The 20,826-nt window shown below is 67.2% G+C and overlaps 1 protein-coding gene across 1 annotated transcript; it reads left to right on the top strand.

Annotated features, from left to right (window-relative positions):
• Positions 1–4,051: 4,051 nt before the first annotated feature.
• Positions 4,052–19,800, top strand: CD81 (CD81 molecule). The gene is made up of 8 exons (XM_080814891.1): positions 4,052–4,310; positions 13,887–14,001; positions 16,884–16,981; positions 17,681–17,755; positions 18,123–18,227; positions 18,613–18,714; positions 19,067–19,153; positions 19,234–19,800. Exons 1-8 carry the CDS (start codon positions 4,245–4,247, stop codon positions 19,294–19,296), a joined length of 711 nt encoding a protein of 236 aa, XP_080671017.1. The 5' UTR covers positions 4,052–4,244; the 3' UTR covers positions 19,297–19,800.
• Positions 19,801–20,826: the final 1,026 nt, after the last annotated feature.

Here is a 20,826-nt window from a genome sequence, read left to right on the forward strand (position 1 = left end):
CTGCCAGTGGGCCCTCGAGCGCCTGCAGGAGAACCGCCGGGTCACACGGTGACTCTAAGTTTAGCGTCTGGAGGAACTGCTGTCTGTGCCCCAGGGCGGCGGCGGCATTTCCCACCCGCCAGCCCTGCCGATTGCCTCACACCCTCACCGACCCGCGCTACCGCCGCCGCCGCCGGCTGTCTTTCTCACGGTGGCCGACGGCGGGCGGGAGGCCGTGAGCTTCTGGGCCATCTCACGTCTTCTCCGGAAAAAAAGGTTGATTCCGGGGGCAGGGGGCTGTGAGGAGTTCTTCTCATGTCCTAGATACTCGTCTCTTACCAGACCTACGATTTGCAAATTTGTTCTCCCAACTCGTGGGTTCCCTTTCCGCGTCCTCCGTGATATCTTTTGACACAACAAAGTTTTAAAATTCGGCCAGGTCTAACCTGGGTGTTTTTTCTTATTTTGCTGGCACCTTTGCTGTCACACGTGAAGGTCTACGGTCTGACACCGAGGACCGTGACCCATCGCAGCTCATTCTGCGTTGGTTTTGGGGCACGGCGTGGAGTGCGGCCCCTTGGCTCTGTGGTGTGTGGACACCCAGGGGTCCCAACTCCGTGGCTGGAAAGGACTGTTCTTGGTCTCCCTGGATTGTCTCGGGGCCCCCGCTGAAGCCAACCGGCCAGGAATGCGTGGTGTGTTGCCGGGCTCTCGAGCGTGCTCCGGGGGTCCTGAGTTGGCTCCACACTGGGCACCACCCTATCACAATGGCCACAGCTCCCGGGGGGGTTCACGTCGGGAAACAGTCCAACGACTTTGTTCTTCTTCCTTGAGGTTGTATGGGCCCCTGGGGCCCCGTGGGTTCCCTGTGAACTTTAAGATGAGCTCGTGAAGAGCCCACCGGGGTCCCGACAGCGGCCGCATGTACGCATGTAGGCTGTGGGCGAATTCGGGGAGTTGGGGTGCGGCGGCAGCACAGTCTTCGGATCCGAAAACACTGGGTATCGGTGCACTCCGTTCGACCTTCTTCAGGTCCTTTCCACGGTGTCTTGACATCTTCAGCGCACAACTGTTAAACCTTTGCTATATTTTTTGCCGGGTCCGTTGTTCCGTCTGCCGGCATTCCCCGTGCGATGTCTTCGCAGCTCGCTGCTGTGTTTCAGATTTTAAGCTTTCTTTTTTCTTTCTTTTCTTTTCTTATCTTTTTTTTTTTTTTTTTTTTTAACTATAAGGCTGTCCGGCTCTGGGCCTGCCTCCTGGTCTCTGCCCGCTGCAGGGGTGGTGGCCGACTCCGTCTGGGAGCACCCGCCCCATAAACAGCCTGTTTGTGTCGTTGGGAGGTCCTTGTTCATTCCCACAAGAGGCCAAGGCGCAGAGGCACAGCTCAGTGACTCCCCCAAGAGAGCGTGTGCTCCGTGGACGCAGTGAGCTCGGGCCCCTGCCATTGCCCCAGAAGGCTCTGGGTCCAGCAAGCCCAAGGAGGCCGAGCCCTCCTGCCTCCCCCAGGCCAGGCCCTGCTCCACGTGCCTGGACATGTCCTCCCATGTCACCCCCCGAAAATACTGGGAGACGTGCTGCCACAGATGGGGAAACTGAGGAACCAGCATCAAGTTGCACAGGAGACTTGGAGCCAGACCCAGAGGAGCGGCGGAGGCCGGGTGCTCCCGCCACGCTGCCCCTCCTGTGGCCATCACACCAGCAGCCCCACCTGCCCTCAGGGCAACCAGCCCCCCTCAGGGCAAGGCATTCCCCATCCCAGGCACAGCACAGGCAGGCCCGCCCCCCTCCCCCACTCTCTGCAGCCCCTCTGGGTGCTTGTCTTTTCCCAGGACTCACCCCCTGGGCACCCACCTGCCCCCATCACTCCCACCTGGGTCATGTCACAGCCGCCTGTGATGTTCAGTGTGGCATGTCGGGAGACTGGCTGCAGGGGGCCCAGAGGGGACGTTATTTCCAGGGGCGTCCAGGAGGGCGTCTCTGGACGACAGGAGCTGGAGTTGGTGGACTTGGCAGGTGGCCCTCCCCAGTGCAGGTGGGCCTCACACAGTCTCCTTAAAGCCTGGTTAGACCAGAAGGTGCAGGAGGTGCGGACTCTCCCCCTGTTCCTGCCTGGGGCGCGCCATCTCATCTTCTCCAGTCCTCCGACTGGGACATACACCGCCGGCTCCCTGGTTCCCAGACTTTCAGGCTTGGGCTGAATCACCCCACCAGCACTCCGGGGTCCCCGGCTCGCAGGCGGCAGATGCTTCCTGAGCCCCGGAGCCTGCCTGTACCCTGAACCTCCTTCGGTCTCCTCCCGCGGCGTCTCTGGAGGACCCGGAAACACGACTGGTGGGTCCCCTGCTGTCCTCACAAGGTCAAGTTGGTGGGCCACTGGGCAGGGCACTTCGGAAGCAGACCCGGAGGTGGAGCCCACCTGTGCCAGGCAGCCCCAGGTGGCCTCGCACACCATCACGGCCCGCTCTCCCAGGGAGCCCCCGATGCCTGCGGAGTGGCCCCGCTATGGGCGGAGGCAGCCTGCTCTCACCTGCGTCCCCATTCAGTGCAGAAGCCAGGCCCGTGCAGAGACCCTCCGATCGCCCCCACACACTCAGATCTCACGCAGCCCCGTGCTGGGCTTCAGACCTGCGTGCTGGCCCCCGACCCCACCGCCTGCCCCAACAACGGCATCTAGCTCTCTTTCCCCGTCCGCTCCCAGCTCCTGGCTCCCTTCCTCTTCCTCCAAACGTGTCCTGCTTTGCTGCAAAGGCTCCTTCCCAGCACCTTGCAGGGCTGGCTGGCTCTTTCTCAGTCTTCAGGGCCTGGGTCCCCTGTAGACCCCCCAAGCACCCTGTGCCGTTGGAGTGTTCCAGCTGCTACTACCCTTAAATGATCCTTCCCAGCATTGGCTTGATGGTTGTGCAGTCCTTGAGGGAAGGGGTCCTGGCTGTCCTGCTCCCACAGCCAGCGCCCTGGCCAGGACCCTGGCACACAGGTGGGACCCGCTAACCACTGACGTATGCCTCGTCTTAGAACACCCCGGCCGGACCTGACCTGTTTTGGGGGCCAGTGCACCAGGGGCACAGCATACGAAGTTCTGCCCCCTACCACGCTCCCTGAGGGTGGGCTCATGGTCCCCCTCTGCTCCCCTTCCAGAGGGCCCAGGAAAGGCTTTTCTCTGAGGACTTAGCCCACAGCTTTGGCATGCCCACTCAGGTAATCAGCAATAAATGTCTGTATTCTTCCAAGATGTTGATTTTGAAAGATCTGGGCGTTCTTCTGTGTCACCTTTGAGTAAATGGCATTTTGATTTTTCCCCCATTAACCCTGAAGCGGCTGGCCACCCATGGCCACCCACACTGCAGTGAGGTACCGTGACAAATCCAGGTCCTGGGGGGTGGCGGACCCCTGCGGGACGGGTCCCCTCCCCGTCCTCGGCAGCCAGCAGGGAGGGCAGCAGGGCCTGGCCCCCACTCCTTCAGGAAGCTGGTCTCACTGTGGGGCTGGCCTCCTGGGGGCACTAGCACCACCCGTGTGAGCACAAAATACGCTCTATTTGGAGCTTGTCCTATAGGTGGTTTGGGGCTCCTAGACATTTAACACTGGTCCAGAGTCACCGTCTCAGGCACCTTTCCGAACACAGACTCCTCTAACAGTGCTCAACAACGTCCCCTTACCCCGGGACAAGGGCTTGGCGGCCTGGAATCGCGCTCCAGGGTCTTCAGGCCAGGCCGGCTGACTGTGGACCTCGTCACTCACCCAGGGTCCCCCCACCCCGGAGCACTCTGGGCAGCGCCATCACTGGTGTATCACCTCCTCCAGGGAGCCTCCTCGGATAACCAACCCAAAGCGCCTGAGGGAGGACGACAGCAGGGCAGGGTCTTCCCAGGACGCAGGCCCGCCCCCCCCGCGCCGCCCCTCCCTCGCTCGAGCCTGGGGGTTGAAGGCGCGCGCGTCTGACCCCCGACCGAGCGCGTGCTCGCGGGGGGAGGGGCGGCGCGCTCGGGCGGCGGGGGCGGGGCCGGGGCGGGGCCGGTGGGCGGGGCCTCGGCCCCCTATAACAGGCGGCGGGGGCGCGCGCGCGGCCAGAGAGCGAGCGCGCAGCGGCGGCGGTCGACCCAGCGAGTCCCGGCCCGGCCTCCCGCGTCCCGCGTCCCCGAGTCCCCGCGCCCCGCGCCCCGCGCCCCGGGCCCGAGCCCCGGCCCCGCCGCCCGCCAGGCCCCGCGCCCCGCGCCCAGGACCGGCCCGCCCCGCTCAGCCCGCAGGCCGCTCGCCGCCGCGCCGCCATGGGGGTGGAGGGCTGCACCAAGTGCATCAAGTACCTGCTCTTCGTCTTCAATTTCGTCTTCTGGGTGAGCCCCGCTGGGCGGGGGCGGGCGGGGGCGCCCCGAGCCCCGCAGGCCGCGCGTCCCGCTAGGCCCCGCGCAGGGGGCGCAGCCAGGCCGCCAAGTTGCGGGGCCACCTGTGGGCGCCCGGCGCGGACGGGGGTCCTGGGCCGGCAGCCTGGGGGGAGGTGGGGTCGTCCGGGGCGGGGCGGGGGGGTGGCTGCGAGACGGGGCCCTCGGGGCCTCTGCGCGGCCGGGCCGGGGCGTCTGGGGGTCTTGGGTCTGTGCCCGTCGGGGGATGGCGGTCGGCGCGGCGGGTGCGGGCTGCGACCGGCGGGCCGCGGTGTCAGGGACCACCCAGCTTCGCGGCGACCGAGGGGGCTCGGGGGCGGGGCTCCCAGCGCCCCGCCCCCATGAGCTCATCTGGGCCGCCGCCCCTGGATGGGCCGCCGGGCGCGGGGCGGGGGGCGCGCACTCGGTCCGAGTCTCGGGAACCGTCCGCTGCGCGCTTGGCCCGGCCCCGCCCAGCCCCGGGTGCCGCCGCCGCCCCCGGGGGTGGCGGTGAGGGTCTCGGCCGGGTGGGCACCCGCACCAGAAGCGCCTCAGCCCCTCGTGGCCTGCGTGCGGGGCGCCCGGCCGCGCTCTGTGGGGCCGTCCCCGCTCGCTCAGGAGGCTGCGGAGGCTTTGAGGGGAGTGGGGCTGGGGCGGCCGTTCGGGGCTGGCTCAGGGCAGGGGGCCCTGAGGACCTGAGCGTCTCTGAGCTCCTCTGGGGCCTGGGTCCCAGCGGATGCCCAGGTCTGGGCGTAGGTGCAGGCTTGGCCATTCGCCTTGGAGAGGGGTACCGGCAGGATGGTCGTCTAGGGGTGCACGAGGGTCTCCGGCTCCAGGCTGCTGGCCTGCAGGTTGCGTTTTCCTGGCCTGGGTGGTAACTGCTGGCCAGTGACCACTGGTGCTTTGGCTTTGTTTCTGTTTCCTGCCTGTGTTGGAGTTGGGGAGGGGCCTGGAGTGGGTGCAGGAACCCTTCTCCTGGCCGGGCCCTGCTTCCGCTTGGCCAGTCCCCTGGGCAGTGCCTGGGAGCCCTCCTGGACCCCTCTGCTGCCCCAGGATGCTCACCCCTTCTCAGGAAGGACCGTGACCACATCTGGCGGACAGCGTGGTTCTCCAGTAGACTGGGAGGGTAAACTTTTGAACAGTCCCCTGAGCAAGTGCGTGGGACTGGGAGCATCTGTTTCCCATCTGGACAGCCCAGGGTCCCAGCGGGGAGGACCCCAGTGCGGATGTCGGGGCGCTGAGGTGTTTTCGGTGGGGAGGACAGAGACCAGACTGAGCTCTAGCTGCTGGTGGAGTGGAGGGGTCACACCCCACCTGGGTGGGGAGGACAGATTGGGGCCCGCTGTGGCCACTGGCCTCTGCCTGGGAAGTGGGGAGCAGTGGGGCTGTCAGGAAGGGTCAGGACTGGCCTGAACCACCCCGAAACCACCCCCTTTGCCAGAGCGGTGGTGTGCAGTGTTTGTTTAGTGTTTGCCTGCTGTGGTCTGGGCCCGTAGGGGGTCAGGGGGACACCCAGAGGCCCAACTGCTGGCCTCTAAGCAGAGCCTGAATGTGGGGTGAGGGCCCTGACCACGAGGTGGAGGGTGGACGGAGGTAGAGGATGTCTCGCAGAGTGGATTCTTGTCCTCAGGCTGAGTGTCTGTGCTGGGTAGGTCCCTCCCCGGTGCCCAGCCTGGGAGGTCTCCAGGGCAGACCCCGCTTACCCCCCAGCTCCGCCTGGGCGAGCCTGGTGGTACCCCAGGCAGCTGGGGTGGAGGCCTGACCCATTCCCAGGGGCTGCTCTTTTTTGAAGCTTAAGGAAATGTTTCCAGGCCTCTCCCCCACCAGGCCACCCAGCTGGGCATTGAGAACTGTGGCCCCACGCACCCCTGCCGTGGGGCTGAGCAGGGTGGGGCCCAGGGCCACCAGTCTGGCAGGGCCCCTCTCTGCCCCCGGCCCCGGTATCTGGCCTCACCTGGTTGGTTCGGGACTGTGGAGCGCTCACCCCGCTGCTCAAGTCGGGTCCTGGGCCTTGGCTTCCAGCCCCCTGACGGTGACGTCCTCCACATCCCATCCCCAGGGCCTGCGACTAGCTCACACCCTGAGGGTCGAACTCAGGAAACGGCTGTAGGGCCCGGATGGCCAGCAGGAAGACTGCCCACCTTGGCCGGCATGGGCAGCGCCTTGGGGAAGGGGCTCTGTGGGCGCTGGGTGACTCTCGCTCGCCGGGCTCCCTGCCCGCAGTGCAGGTGTGGGTGCTGATGGGGAGCTGGGAGACTTTGACAGTGGGTGTCTGACTGCATCAGGGCCCTTTTCAAAGTTCCGTGGTAGGGAGTGGAAAGGCTCCCACCTGGGAGCGGGCCTCAGAGGCGGTCCAGCCGGCTTCTCCGGGAAGGAGCCCGCTCACCCCACACGCTCACAGGCCCGTCTCTCTCCTCCACGAGCCAGGACTTTGGGGCCCCAGGCAGTGGGCCCCCAGTATGCCTTCGGGGTTCCCTGGCCCTGCAAGCATCCAGCCGTGAGGCAGGGATGGGAGCAGGAGCACCAGCAGCAGCCCGGGCCGAGCCCGGGAGACGGTGCAGACACCCTGCCCAGCAGGGAGTGGAAATCCTCCTGGTGCGGGTGGGACCCGGAGCTTCCTGGCAGAGGCCGCTGGTACTCCAGGCTCCTGCTTGCTGCCGGGCATTTCAGGAAGAGCAGAGGCTCCCCTCCCCATGACCTAGGGCAGGAAGCTGGCACACGTGAGCCCCGCACGCTTTCCTCATCTGTGAAGTGGGTACGATCCCAGGCCTGTCCTTGGAGGCCCGCCAGAGAGAGCACAGCGTCCTGGACTGGCCACTTCTCCAGCCTAATGCCTTCAGTGGCTGCCGTCCAGAGGTAGGGCAGGCAGCCGAGGCTGGGAACAGGGCTGATTAGAAGCCTCGCTAACTGGCATTTAATTCTCGCTTCCAGACAGACACTAAGTGTCTGTCACTTAGCGGTTCTGTCGCCTTCCTTCCGGGAGAGGGGATGTGTGACCCTGGCAGGCTTTGGGTGGGGGTGGGGATTTCCTGTGCCGGTTTTAGGGGGTGGGCGAGTGGATGGACTGAGTGGCAGCGCTTTGGGGGAAACGGCCGTTGGGCTGGAACGAGAAGAGGAAGTGTGTGGTCTGTCCCTGGAGCAAAGTGTCTCCCACCCCCCCGTTGAGGATGTCCAGGTACCAAGAGGCCTGCAACCCTGGTGGGTACTGCTCCAAGGCTGCCTCCCCCCGCCACAAGGTGCCCACCCCACCACCAGCTCAGGTTTGCCTCCAGAAGTTGAGTTCATCCCCAATCCCTAGCTCATTCTGGGAGTCCGGTCAGGGAGAGGGACCCAAAAACCCACCCTCCCAAATCACGGGCCCTGTGGCTTCACTTCAGCACCTGAAAACCGGAGAGGGCGAGAGCCGGGTCATCAGATCAATATGGCAAAGTCCAGGCACCCATGGGAGGAGCTGATGTTCACCTCTGCACTGGCCCAGCGCTTCAGGGTGGGGATGGGCGAGAGGCACAGGGTTCTGCCTCTGGCCCTGGCACCCCAGAGCCCAGCTCAGGGCATGCTGTGAGGGCTGGGTGGTTTTCAGCCCTGGAGCTGCCCCAGGGCTGGTGTGCCTTGTCCTTGACCAGGAACCAGGCTCGTCTGGAATCGGCCCTCGGGACCCTTCTGAGTTGTTTTCCATGTGTCCTGCGGAATGTGGTTTGACCCAGCATGCTTCCAGAAACCTCTAGACTTCCCAGTGCCTGCCCCGCCCCCGGCCCCAAAGCACACAGAGTTTCTACTCTGGGGCCTGGCCTAAGCTCCGCCTGACGGCCGAGCAAGTGTTGACTCACAAGACCACTTGGGGGCTTCCAGGTGGACTCCCGGATGCTAAGGGAGTGCCCATAGGCAGGCAGGGGCCATGCCCTGTACTAGTTGAGGATTTCCCTTGCTAAGCTATCTGCCAGGGGCGGGGCGGCCACCCTCTCCAGGCACGAGATGGGAGCTGGCCAGAGCGAGGGGCTTAGGAGGTGGGGTTGGGCCCATAAGGTCTTCTCGTCGGTGGTGAGGGTGCTCTGGGCAGGGGCTGCTGGGAGCCACAGAGCAGGGGGGAACTGGGGCCTGGTAGCTCCACCAGGGCCCGGAGTTCATGCCCCCTTGTCCCTGTTTCTAACTTTGGAAGTTAGTGCTGCCCCACCTGTGTGCGGGGCCTGGGCACCATGGTCATTGTCAAGAGGCTGGAAGACAGGAAGCCAGGGCCGCCCGCCCTGCAGCCTCGCAGGCTGGGTGACCCACGCCCGGGTTGGCCCAGGTCATAACTGGGTCGGCCCCAACTCCCCTGGGGGAATGTCGAGCAGCCCCCTGTCACCTGTCTTACCCGTGCCGTCATCTCTGGGTGGGTGCTGGGCTCAGTTCCGCGCCGCCGTGAGGACTGCCCACCTTCCTGGGTGTCCAGTCCTGGGCTGGGAGGCCTGAGCCCAGGAGCTCAGTGCCCTTGGTCTTGGGGGGCAGGGGGCGGGGGCTTCCGAGAGGCAGCGGGTTTGTCCCACCCTGAGCTCACGGGGGGTCACCTTCTCACACAGCTATGGCTCTGCTTGGTTGAAGGGCCCATGCGGCTCCCTAGCCCAGGGGCTTGGCCACCATCCTTTCGCTTTGTCTCAAGGTGATAAGACCTTGAGGTCCCCCAAGGTAGCACTCCCCGGGCCAGCGAGGCCCTGGGCTGGAGCAGTCCCTTCAGCCTCCAGCTGGAGCGGTAGGAGGCTGAGGTCCCTAAGTGACCACATGAGGAGGTCTTTCTGCTGCTTCATGGCCTGGAGGGGCTGCAGGGCTGGGGCTCTCCTGGGACAGGATCAGGCCACCCTGACCTGCCTTGGGAGTCCTCCCCCTGCTCTCCGGTCCCCTTCCTGAGCCCACCCGCCTCCTGTCTCCCCCTGCAGTCAGTGCCCGGCCCGCCTAGCTCCTCCTGGTCGGAGGCACGGGGCCTGGTCCTGCCGCAGCCTGTCCTGGGCCCTTCTCTGACAGGGCCCCCAGGACGGCTGCGTCCGCAGGTCCCTCCCTGCAGGGGCGGAGGGAGCAGACGGACTCCCAGCGGTGGGGTCGGTTTGGGGCCAGAGAGCAGGACACTTCCTGGCTTCACTACGAAGGTATGGGGTGGTGGGGTTGGGTCTCTGATGTGCCCCTAGAGGAGATGGGGTGGGGCGGGGGCCTGCACTCACCTCTCGGTGGGAAGTGGCTGCCGCAGCCCCCAACTGGTGGGACCCAGGAGGGCCTGGGTCGTGAGCCCCTTGCTACCTTCTCCTAGGTGCCGGGCCAGGGGGTTTCCTGAGGTCGGGGGCCTCCAGCCAGGCTCCGCTTCCTGGCCGAGGTGGGGGTCCCCGCTCTTCCCCCCACACTTCCCGCCCTGGGCTGCTCCTGGAGGCCACCCGCCAGGAAGGCCCGAGTTGGGCCTGCATCACCCAGGGAAGCGTCTGTCCCTGTCCCCTGATGGTGGGTGGAGAGCAAGGGTCGGTCTGCGGGAAACCAGGACCCCCACCCAACTCAGGGGGTGGCGCCAGGACCTCCTCCCGCCTCTGCCCTTCCACAGCCGGTCCTCAGAGCATTTCTGCTGTGCCTCCTCCCTCTGACTTAGACCCCATCCGTGAGGGCATTTCCGGCCTCACTTCCTGCCTCTGGCCTTCCCTGCCCTGCTGGGGGGGGGGGGATGTAAATCTCCAGGCCTCCAGGACTCCCCAGCCGCCGAGCCAAGAACGCTTCCCTGCGCGTTCTCCCTCAAGCGTGTGCACCCTTGGAGGTGAGGGGTCGGGGAGCAGAGCTGGGGTGGAGCCAGGTGTCCTATCCTGCCGCCCTTGGGGTGGGCCCCCCCCCACTGGGCGGCCGGCACTGCTGGGAGGCGCGAGTGATGCCCACCGGCCTTTCTGCTCTGGGCCTGTGTGGGTGGGGCTGGGGGCAAGCGCTCGGGGTGCAGGGGGCCTGGCCGGGGTGGGGGCATGGCAGCGCCAGGCCTGCCCGGGCAGCACCTACTGCCTCTTGCTCCCTTTCAGCCACTTCTTGGAAGCACCAGGCGGGCGGGCGGGAACCCAGCGTGCTTGGCAGCCCCCTCCTGTTCCAGCTGACGCCTTTAGTTACTAATTCTCAGAAACGAAGAAGAAAGAAACAGAAACGGAATCTTTCAGTGTCCTGAACCCGCCACGCCGTGCCCGCTGTGGCATCTGCCCCTGGGGCCCAGCCAGCCGGTGCCCTTCCCAGCGGGGCTCCTTGTGGGGCAGGGCACCCCGGGCAGGAGCAGGGGCAGCCCTGCAGAGGTGGCCCTGTGCCGGGAGTGGGGGGGATGGGGGGTGGGCTCTGTGGGGCGGGGACACCTGCTGCTCCCAGCACTGGTGCTTGCAGCCACGTGGCGCTGCGGCTGGGACCTTAGCTGAGATGACCTTGTGACCCCGAGATGCAAGGGGCACCCTTGGCCGCCACGCCCTGGGCCCCACCCTGCGCCGGTTCTCCTGCTCTCCCTGCACGCTGATCTCTGCTGGGGACGCACGTCCCGGCGCCACAGTTCTCCTTTCTCTGACCCTAAAACCTCAGTTCCATGGGGAAACGTCAACACGATGTTTCCAGATGCTTCTGCGGGCCCTGGGAAGCCCACCTCTCCAGGGACCCGGCTGGCACCAGGACGGCAGCCGGGATCCTTGGGGGCCCGGACGAAGTTGCTTAGAAGTTCAGACGTCGGGGCCCAAGTGGGGAGTTGGGGGTGCGACTTCGGTGTGGGTAGAGTCCTGTGAAATGGTCGCGGCATCATGACCGTGGACACATCCAGCAGCCCCAGAAGCGCCCGGGGGCTTGTGTTCGTCCCCCATCCCCAGGCGGCCGGTGGCCTGTGTTCTGTTACTGCACATAATTTGCATTTCTGACACTTCTGTGGAAAGGGAACTTCTTTTCGGTCTGGTGGCTGTCACCCAGCGTGGTTGTCAGCCGAGAACATTTCGTGTTGCTGCCTGGACCCACCATGTTCTCGTTCCCCTGCCTGTGAGCCGGTTGCAGGACATGTGGGTCGGTCCCAGGTCAGAGCTGGGGATGCCAGGGACCGCCAGGGCCCGTGTCGTGGTGTGGGCACGCACGTTTACGTCCCTGGGTGGACACGCAGGGCGGCAGGTGCGGACCGAGCTGGGAAGCACACTGACCCCAGCTCCTCCCACGTTCCCGCCGGTGCGCGAGTGGGGGGCCAGGAGCCTTGCCTTCCCTGCGGAGGGCTTTCCCCCCTGCTCTGGGTCGGGGTGCTGCCTTTGTCCCTCCCTCGTTGGCAGTCTGCCCCCTGCCACGTGGGTTTCCTCATCAGGGAACGGGATGGTCCTCGCCATTGCTGCGTTCAGCCGGCCCCACTCCGGGGATCTGTGCGGGGCCTGGAGTGACTGGGGCCCCGGCATGCGGGGGCACGTCCGCACGGAGCCCTCCCCAGCCCTGAACGCAGGAGCAGCTTCCCTTTATCCCTTGGGGCTGTGGGCCTGGGGGCCTCGGGGGAGTCAGAGGCCGCCCCGCCTGCCCCTTCCAAAGCAGCCGAGGTGGCAACCAGGGAGGGGGGTCAGCAGTGTTCCCCCCGCACTTCTGTTAGGACCGTGCACCCGAGACACTTGTCTCCCCTGCTGCTGGGGTGAAGGGTCTGCGTGGGGAACACGGGAGAGGTCCCAGCAGGCCAGGGACCACGCGCCCCTCCACACTCCGCCCCCTCCGCTGATAGGGAGGCTCATCGGGGCTTGTGGCCAGGGCACCAGGACTGCAGAGGACCACAGCGGGAGGCCCGGGACAGGGGCTTCCCCGCCCCTCCCCCTCTGCCCTGGGACATCTCACAAAGGCCGCTCTGGACCACAGTTTCAAAGGAGAACAAGTGACGGTTTCAAGCCAGAGTTACCACGGCAACCCTCAGCCTCGACACCGCCTCCCTGGGAGCCCCAGATGGCAGCCACTTCAAGAGGAGCCGGGGACTCTGGGGCGCCCGCCCTGCCCCCGCTGTCCCATGGGCCCCCTGGCCGTCTCCCGTGGCTAGCAGGTGCCACCGAGAGGCGCGGGATGCTGGGCGTCCGGGCCCCTGCCCTTGGAGGTCTGCGAGGTGGCCAGAGCGCCATGGGAGGGGACCGTGGTGGTCCTCCCCACCCAGGCTCGAGGAAGGGCAGAGCCTCCGAGCCTCAGCCTGCCCTCCCCCACCAGACCTGGAACCTTGGGAGAAGGGGGCTGAGAAGCAGAAACCCCGGGCTAGTTGGGGGGCAGCCTCGCCTTGGGGGTGTGGGCCTGCCAGCCGGACTGTTAGCGGGGGCTGGGTGGAAGGATCTGGGAGGCAGCGGGGGTTTCCGTGGGACAGCTCGCGGGGCCGGGGCCCGGAGTCACACGCACGCCACCAGCCACCGTGTAGCAGGGGCCTCGGGCAGGTGCCAGTCTGGCCAGGTGGTTTTCTGGACTGGGGGGGGTTCTCCTCCCCGTAGGACGTGGAGCTCCAGGCCCGTGTTTGGGGGGTCAGTGTCTGCGGCTGCCTGGGGAAGGCTCCGTTGCCAGCACGCGGATGGTGGGAGGAGGAAGCCAGGGGCTGTGGCTGCGCAGCGAGGCCCCTGGACCCGCACCGCGGCAGGTAGCTCTGGGAGCGCATTCTGGTCGGTGGGGCAGCTGGGGCTGGGCCGGCCTGAGGACAGAGGCTGGGGCCCGAGGGTAGCGCACCACGGCCTGTGTTGGTGAGACGCTTATGTGTAGGCCAGGCCCAGCGTGGTCCGGGCTCCCCTTCAGCAGCGGCCCCCGCCCCCCGCCCCAGGCCCTGTGCTCGCATGACCGTGAGTCTGTGGAAGGCCGCCCCAAGCCGGAAGTCCCTGTCCCCCCGCTAGGCTCCCAGCAGAGCCCCCTTTCCTGCCGCTGCTGCCCAGGCAGCCCCCCCCCCCGGCCTCTCTGGGAGTCCGGCGCGCTTCCTTCCTCCTGCGGCTTCCCTTCCCAGGCCCGGCAGCGGCAAGATTTCTCCCGCAAACAGCCCAGCCCCTCGTCCCGTGGCTTCCTGGAGGCCACCGGCCTCCGCTGCCTTCCCTTTTCTGTCGTTCCCTCCACGGACCCCACCAGGGCCCTGGTGGCATCAGATCCCTATCCCTCTCCTTCTCTTGGCAGCAAAGACTGGAGTCCCCTCCACGGGGTTCCCAGATGAGCTGGGGACCGTTGGAAGCACCCGCTTGGAGGAAGGCCCAGCGGTCCCTGGGGTACTTGGGTCTGGTGTGGACTGCGACCAGATTTAGCAAATGAAAATACAGGGCCTCCAGCTAAATTTGAGCTTTGGCTGGAAAAATGAACGCTGTTTTGACATGAGCGTGCCCATCCCATACTGGGGATGTCGCTCCAATACCTGTCCCAAGTGCCGGGTGCCAGCAGCGGGCGTGTGGAGCCGGCAGGCAGCCTGGACCCCAGCGGTGCCTGGGAGTGCCGCCTGGAGAGGGACGCCCTGAGCCTGTGGGCAGGTGGAGGCAAGGGTCCAGCCCCTGCCTCCTTGGGTGTCCGGTGTGGCTCGGCCCACACTCGCCCCTGTGGTGCTCTGGGCAAGTAACCGTGTCCCCGTTCTCTCCCCAGCTGGCCGGAGGCGTGATCCTGGGTGTGGCTCTGTGGCTGCGCCACGACCCACAGACCACCAACCTCCTCTACCTGGAGCTCGGAGACAGGCCTGCACCCAACACCTTCTACGTAGGTGAGTGCACCTGGCCGGCTCTGGGCTTGGGGGCCAGCGGGAGCCACCTGTCGAGATGTCTGGTCACAACTGCTGCAGACAGGCGGTCAGGAAGGGCTTCCAGGAGGAGGCAGGGCACGGGCCAGGCCAGCACGGCTCACTGGGCTGCTGGGCGGACGAGGCCTGCCGGGAAGGGCTCTCTGCGCGAGAGGGTGAGAGAGAGTGTGGGTATAGTCGGGCCCGGCTGGGGGCCTCGCGGGCCGCGGTTCCATGGGGGTCCACGGCCTGGCTGGCGGGGGTGCAGCGACCAGCCTCCCAGGCGGCGCTGGGACAGCACGGGGTGTGTGGGCTGTTGAGACCCCACCGGATGGCTCCCGGGGGCCAACTGGGGGCTGGAGGCCACTGGGTGGGGGCAGGGGAGCCGTGTCTCGCGGTGGGTATTTTGGGGAGGCTCGCAGGAAAGGGGCGGGGCTGGATGCCTGCCTGGGCGGCGGGACTGGCGGCCGAGGCAGCTGGAGCGAGGGGGAGGAGACTTGGGCCCCAGGGTGAGGCAGGGGCCAGTGTGACTCGCCGCCCCCCAGCCACACCTTGCTGCCTTATTAGGCTGCCTGCCTCCCGGGCTCCAGCTGGGGCCCCTCAGGGGATCGTGCCTCCACCCCTGCCCCACCCTGTCCTGCGGAGCCTCCCTCCTCCTCAGGTTGGTCCCCAGCCAGTGGGAGGCAGGGCCTGGCCCTCCTGGGGCTCTGGAAGCCTTTCTGTCCTTTAAAGGAACGGCCTGGCCTGGCCTCTCAGGTCCCCACAGGCCCGGCAGCGGGGCGGGAAGTGTGTGGGGGCCTTTCGGGTTCGGGGCTCCATGTTAGGGCCAGCGGCCGCCCTACTGTGTGCGGCCCAGCACGGGGCTGGGTCCTTCCCAACTGCTGTTCAGGGGAGGGGGCACGCGCTGGCCGTGCACGCTTGGTTGCTGAAGCGGGGATGGCCTGGGGCCACAAAGGGGATGTGTGTCCCTTCCCAGCCTGTGCTCCTCTCGGAGCTGCAGTGTGGAGAGGTCTGACTCGGGAGCACTGACGGGGTGACCCCTTTCCTCCCTGGAGACGGACGCCTGCAGCTCTGGCCGCAGACTCCCAGGGCCGGCTGTCCCTGGAGGGGGTCCCAAACCTCCCCTCCCCAGACCCACAGGCTCCCCCGGGCTGTGAGCCCCCTCGAAGGTTTGAGTCTCTGGAGGAGAGGGCTCCCCCACCGTCCACCCATTCCAAAGGCGCCCCCGAGGACCGTCACCCAGGGTCTGCCAGGGGCCAGGCACCCTCGGGAGCAGGGTGGTCAGCTTTGCTCATGTGTCCGAGGGCAAGGAAGGGCCTTCCAGACCCATCAGAGCTGTTTGTCTCCTGCAGACCTCCTCCCAGGGTCCCACTCCCCTTCCCCGGGGGTTCAAGCCTGCAACATCCTGTCCTGGGGTGGTTCTCCAGGATCTGGGGTGCCGTGGGTGTAGGCAGGTGATTTGGGAAGGGGTCCCCCTCCCACCTCATGGCCGGAGCAGCTCCTGCTCTCACGGTCCCCTCCGTCTGGTCCAGTATGGTAGAGGAGCTAAAGGCTCCCTTGGTCCAGTGCAGGACTGGGCTGGGAGGGCTCAGGAACCCTGGTCGCAGGCTTGGGTATGGGCCAGGCACACAGAGGTCCACTGCTTCTGCTCTGGGCCTTACCAGGAGGTGCGAGGCTGCAGGGCTGTGCCCGGACTCCAGGAGGGATGTGGTCCCATACGAGAGGCTTGTAGGGGGCAACGCAGGCACTGTCCCCGCAGCTTGTCCCTCACAGGTACCACATTAGGCTGTCACTGTGGGGCCTAACCCTGGCTTGCAGGGGCCCCCACGTGCCTCTCCTGGCATTTGTGGGGGGGCTGCCCTTGGGGAAGCAGCTTCAGCCACCGGACCGCTTGGCAGGCCTGCCCGGGGACCTGGGCTTCTGCGGCAACCCCCGTGGGCTGCCGAGTCCCTGCCCATCAAAGACGGGCTTCTGGATCCTCCCGCTGGCCCCGAGGCAGGCTGGGCCTGCCAGGGAGGCGGGGGAGCAGCTGTGGGCCCCGACAAGGGCTCTTTGTCCAAGGCTGGGGGGGGGGCAGGTTAGGGGGCTTTCTCAGCATCCAGGCCAACACTGCAGGGCCCAGTGGGTCCCCGACCGCGCCTGTTGGAACCAGACCTGTCTGCGAGGGCCATGGGCCCTGAGAAGGGCAGTGCGGCCAGGCCAGAGGCACCCCCTACTCTGTCCTGGCCCTTCCTGTGTCCCCAGGAGCCCGTGCCCAGCACGTGGGCACCCCCACGTGCTGACCTAGAAATCTCCCTCCCACACCCAATGCCATCCTCGGTGGACCGGGTCGCCCCGGCTGCCAGGCCGGCTCCGCCAGCAGGCTCCTGTCCCCCCGAGGTCAGCTCGGGCCCACTCCTCCAGCCCAGGGAGCCACATGGAGCCGCTGGATCTGACCCCCTGCCTGGACACTGTGGGCATGGCCCCGTGCACCAGGAGCGAGTGGTCCTCTGTGGCCCTCGCTGAGTCCCAGAGACTTCCAGGAACCAGAGTGGGTGCAGGCCATGTGTGGCCTCAGCGGGGAGCGAGGCGGTGCACAGATCTGCAGGCAGTGCTCTCTGAGCTCGCCGCTGTGCCAGTCAGTCCTGGCCCGGTCCTCGGCGGCCCAGCTCCCGGGGTGCAGACCCGCAGCAGCGGGGGGGGGGGGCAGGGAGACATGGGAGGGGCACTCGCCCCACAGCCAGGCCGCGGTGCCCTCGCTGCTCCTCTAGTGCAGGGTGGCCCGAGTCCTGGGTGGAAGGTGTGCCCGTGGCCAGGGAGGGGGACTGGGACGGGCGGCCCTCGGGGGGACATCACACTCTGAGAATGTCTGTTGCTCCCCCACAAAGGCATCTACATCCTCATTGCCGTGGGTGCCGTGATGATGTTCGTCGGGTTTCTGGGCTGCTACGGGGCCATCCAGGAGTCCCAGTGCCTGCTGGGGACGGTAAGGTCGGGGGCCAGGCGGGGGCAGGAAGGGGGTGCAGAGGCAGAACCCAGAGTTCTGGAGGTTCCCTGTGTTCTGCTCAGATGGGCCCCCCTGCTTGGCAGTGTGGCCCTGGAGTGGGCGCTCCCCAGGTGGCCTAGGGACCTTGCCTGGAATGACAGCCCTCTGGGGTCCCTTTGTGGCTCAGAAACCCCACCCTGTCCTGTTACTGTGACGTCTGGTTCCTAACTTGTGGTTTTACAGTGGTTTTTCTTTGTTTTTAATACAAAGGCCCAGAAGCAATAAGGGGCATGTCCCAGTTCCTCGGCAACCTTAATGCAGAAGCTGAGGCCTGGCTAGCCCAGGAGGCATGGGCAGTGGGCGTTCGTGCCACGATGACCCCCTTCCCACAGGGAGAGGGAGGAGTGGGGTGTGGACTGGGGTCACTTGAGGCCCGAGCCCCTCGGGGCTGAGCCCTGGCCTGTGGGGATGCTGAGAACCTCGGCAGGCCACTGCTGGGACCGAGTCTTCCCCCCGACGCGGCTCATGCCTGGTTGGGGCGGGGTGGGGGTGGGGGCTGGCTGCCACCACCAGCCACAGGCACACTTGCTGGTCACTGGGGCGTCTGTCGCCTGCACACGGCCAGCCCTAAGCTGCCCCATGCCTGCCCTCATCCCTGTGTCTCTGCTCTCCCCTCTGGGTCCTGCACGGCCTTCCCAGTTCTTTACCTGCCTCGTCATCCTCTTTGCCTGTGAAGTAGCTGCCGGCATCTGGGGTTTTGTCAACAAAGACCAGGTGAGCCTGGGACCACAGCAGTGGGCCCGTCCCTGCCTGGCTGGGGTTGGGGAGGGCCTGCTGCTCAGGTTGTGGGGAGTGGGTTGGGCCTACCCTTGGAATGCAGGGTGCTCTTTGGGGCTGCCCGTGGGCCCTGCCTCATAGGAAGGCCACGGAGGGCTTTCTGGAGGAGGTGGCACGGGGGCCGAGTAGAAGGCGGGGGCCGCCTATCTCCCAGCACCAGGCTGGGGGTGGGGGTGGGGGGGGCAACCAGATCTACCCTGGGAACATCACCTTCTCAGGAGAGCCAGGAGAACATGTGCCCCCTCCCCCAGGATGGTCCCTGCGGTGGCTGTGACCTCACCCCTTCTGCACACCCCACCCCCAGATCGCCAAAGACGTGAAGCAGTTCTATGATCAGGCTTTGCAGCAGGCCGTGGTGGACGATGATGCCAACAATGCCAAGGCCGTGGTGAAGACCTTCCATGAGACGGTGCGGGAGGAGTTGCTGGGGGGCTGGGGGATGGTCCTCTTGGGTAAGGCCCGGCTGGGGTGGAGCCTGGCCCCAGCGTGGACCTCAGGAGCAGGAGGGGTGCTGCGCCTGGCGGGCTGCAGAGCCCTCTCTGGGGTGCCCCGGGGGGATTCTCGGGGACCCACCGTGAGCCAGGTGAGCCCATTAGCCCAGGGTGTGGTGGGAGGAAGAAGAGAGGGGCCCCCGGCTCCATTTTCCCCCTGGAGCCTCCCAGCTCCCGACCCTGGACCAGGCCAGGGCGTCTCCCCAGGCCTCAGCTTCCCAGGCTGTGTGTCCCTGGCCATCTACCCACGGGTCGCCTGCGCACAAGGGTGCGGGGCTGACCCAGGGGTCTTGGTCCCCGCAGCTCAACTGCTGTGGCTCCAGCACGCTGTCCGCGCTGACCACCTCCGTGCTCAAGAACAACCTGTGTCCCTCGGGCAGCACCATCATCAGCAACTTCTTCAAGGTACACGGGGCCGGGCGGGTCCCGGGGTGCGCCAGGCTGCCCGGGGGCTCCGACGGGCGCTGGCAGGCTGGGCCCCTGGGGGCGGCGGGTCTCTGCCCGGCTCCCGGGCCAGGACCGTCCGCGTGCGGCTCAGCGACTTGAGCGGAAGACCACGCACCCGCCATGTCCCACCCCACGTCTGTTTTAAAACGGGTGTGAGATAACCGTGCAGAGACCAGGCGCTGGTCACACCTCTTCTGACGGGCCGAGCCTCCCCATGTTCTTTCCTCAACGAGCCCATGCTGCGGGACTGTGGGGGCCCGAGGCCCGCGCCCCTGACCATCTGCTGGCTCCCCCCCCCCCCACCCCCCAGGAGGACTGCCACCAGAAGATCGATGACCTCTTCTCGGGGAAGCTGTACCTCATCGGCATCGCCGCCATCGTGGTTGCTGTGATCATGGTGAGTGCGTGGGCCGGGCATCTGCCCAGGACACCCCACAGGGCTGCGGGTGCTGACAGTCCCCCCCACCCGCCCCGCAGATCTTCGAGATGATCCTGAGCATGGTGCTATGCTGCGGTATCCGGAACAGCTCCGTGTACTGAGCGGAGGCAGCCGCTCGCGCTGTGGGGACAGGCCGCCGGGGACCCTGCAGCGCCCCCGAGTGACCGGACGTTGCTGAGGAGGGCCGTCACCGCCCGTGTATATAACTTCTCCGGCATCACTCTGCTACACTTATTAGCCTTTTTACTTCTGAGGTTTCGTTTTTGTCCTGAAGCTCCCCGTTTCCCTTCGGGGCTGAAGTCACCTGTAGACGGCACGTGAGCGGGCCTCGGGGACTGCGAGGCGGGCCCCCCCTGCTTCTGCGGCTGCTGAGGGGCTCTGCCTGCTCAGCCCGGCCGCTCCTGGGGGCCCTGCGGCCCACCCACCTGCCTCCCGGGCTGCACGGCTCATGCCTTTTTTAACCCCGTTCCTCGCCCGCCGCCTGTGTAGAGCCGGGTCTGCCGCGGCCTTCCGCCTCCAGCGCACCTGTCCTTTCTAACGCGCCACCGCCACTGTAATTACACCTCCAAGTCACTCAATAAAGAAGGAGAATCCGGGCATGCTAACGACGGCCTCTGTGCCTGCGGCGTCCGAGCCGGGGCGGCTGGAGGCGCGGAGGGGCCGGCAGGGCTGAGGCTGGCTCTGCGGACCCGGCGGGGCGCGCTGGGCCCCCGAGAGCGCGCCACACGGCAGGTGCCCCCGTGCCCCCTTCGGCAGCCTCCACCCGGCCTCACTGCCCCACCGAGCCCTTGGGCGCCACCGCCCAGAGGGGCAGATCCGGGGCCACGGGGTGCTTGAGGTGGGGCCTGCGAGACTGCCCTTCCTCCTGGGGCCGGCTCTGCGGAGGGCGGACCGGCCCCTCCCGCGCCCGGGACCCCTCCCGCGCCCGGGACCCCTCCCGGCCGGTCGCGGTGCCGGTCAGCTCTGCGGACAGCTGGGTAGCTCCCGGCCCGAGCCACAGCGTGCGGCGGCCGGAGAGGCGGGGCTGAGCCCCTGCCAGCCGGACCCCGGGGTGGACCGCGGCCCGGACGCCCCGCCGACGCTGGGGGGTGCCCGGGGCGCGGGCACGGACCTGGCCTGTGCCGAACCGACCCCGTGAGGCCGCAAGCGCCTGGCTGGGGTCGGGCTCGGGGTTCCCAGCGGCCTCCTCTGGGGCTCGTGTGGGAAACTAGCCGCAGCCCCGCATTTGGGGTCATCGGGTCTCGGCGGGGTCCGCCCTCCTGCCACACCTCCCCGCCGTGTGTGCCGCATGGGTCTCTGCGAGAACACGGCGACCCCGGGGCCCCCTCCCACGTGCTTCCCCCGTGGACCCTGGGGCGTCCCGGCCACGCAGCACACCGCAGCCGCAGTCCGTGCTGGGGGGGCGGGTGCTGGCCTGGGGGTCCCTGTGGGTCCCGACCGCGCCTGGGGCCGGCGGGGGCGCACAGGGGCGGCGGGGTGGACGCGGCCAGAGAGGCCATCGCGGCGGGCAGGCGAGCCGAAGCCGCCCCGAGGCTGAGCGCAGCAGCCGAAACCCCGCCCCGCCCGCCGCCCCCGACCCACGAGGGGCGCGGCCGCGCGCTTCCGCCCGCACCGGAAGCACTCGGCAACGG

Source organism: Martes martes (genome assembly GCF_963455335.1).
Source record: "Martes martes genome assembly, chromosome: 10".
Lineage (NCBI taxonomy): Eukaryota > Metazoa > Chordata > Mammalia > Carnivora > Mustelidae > Martes > Martes martes.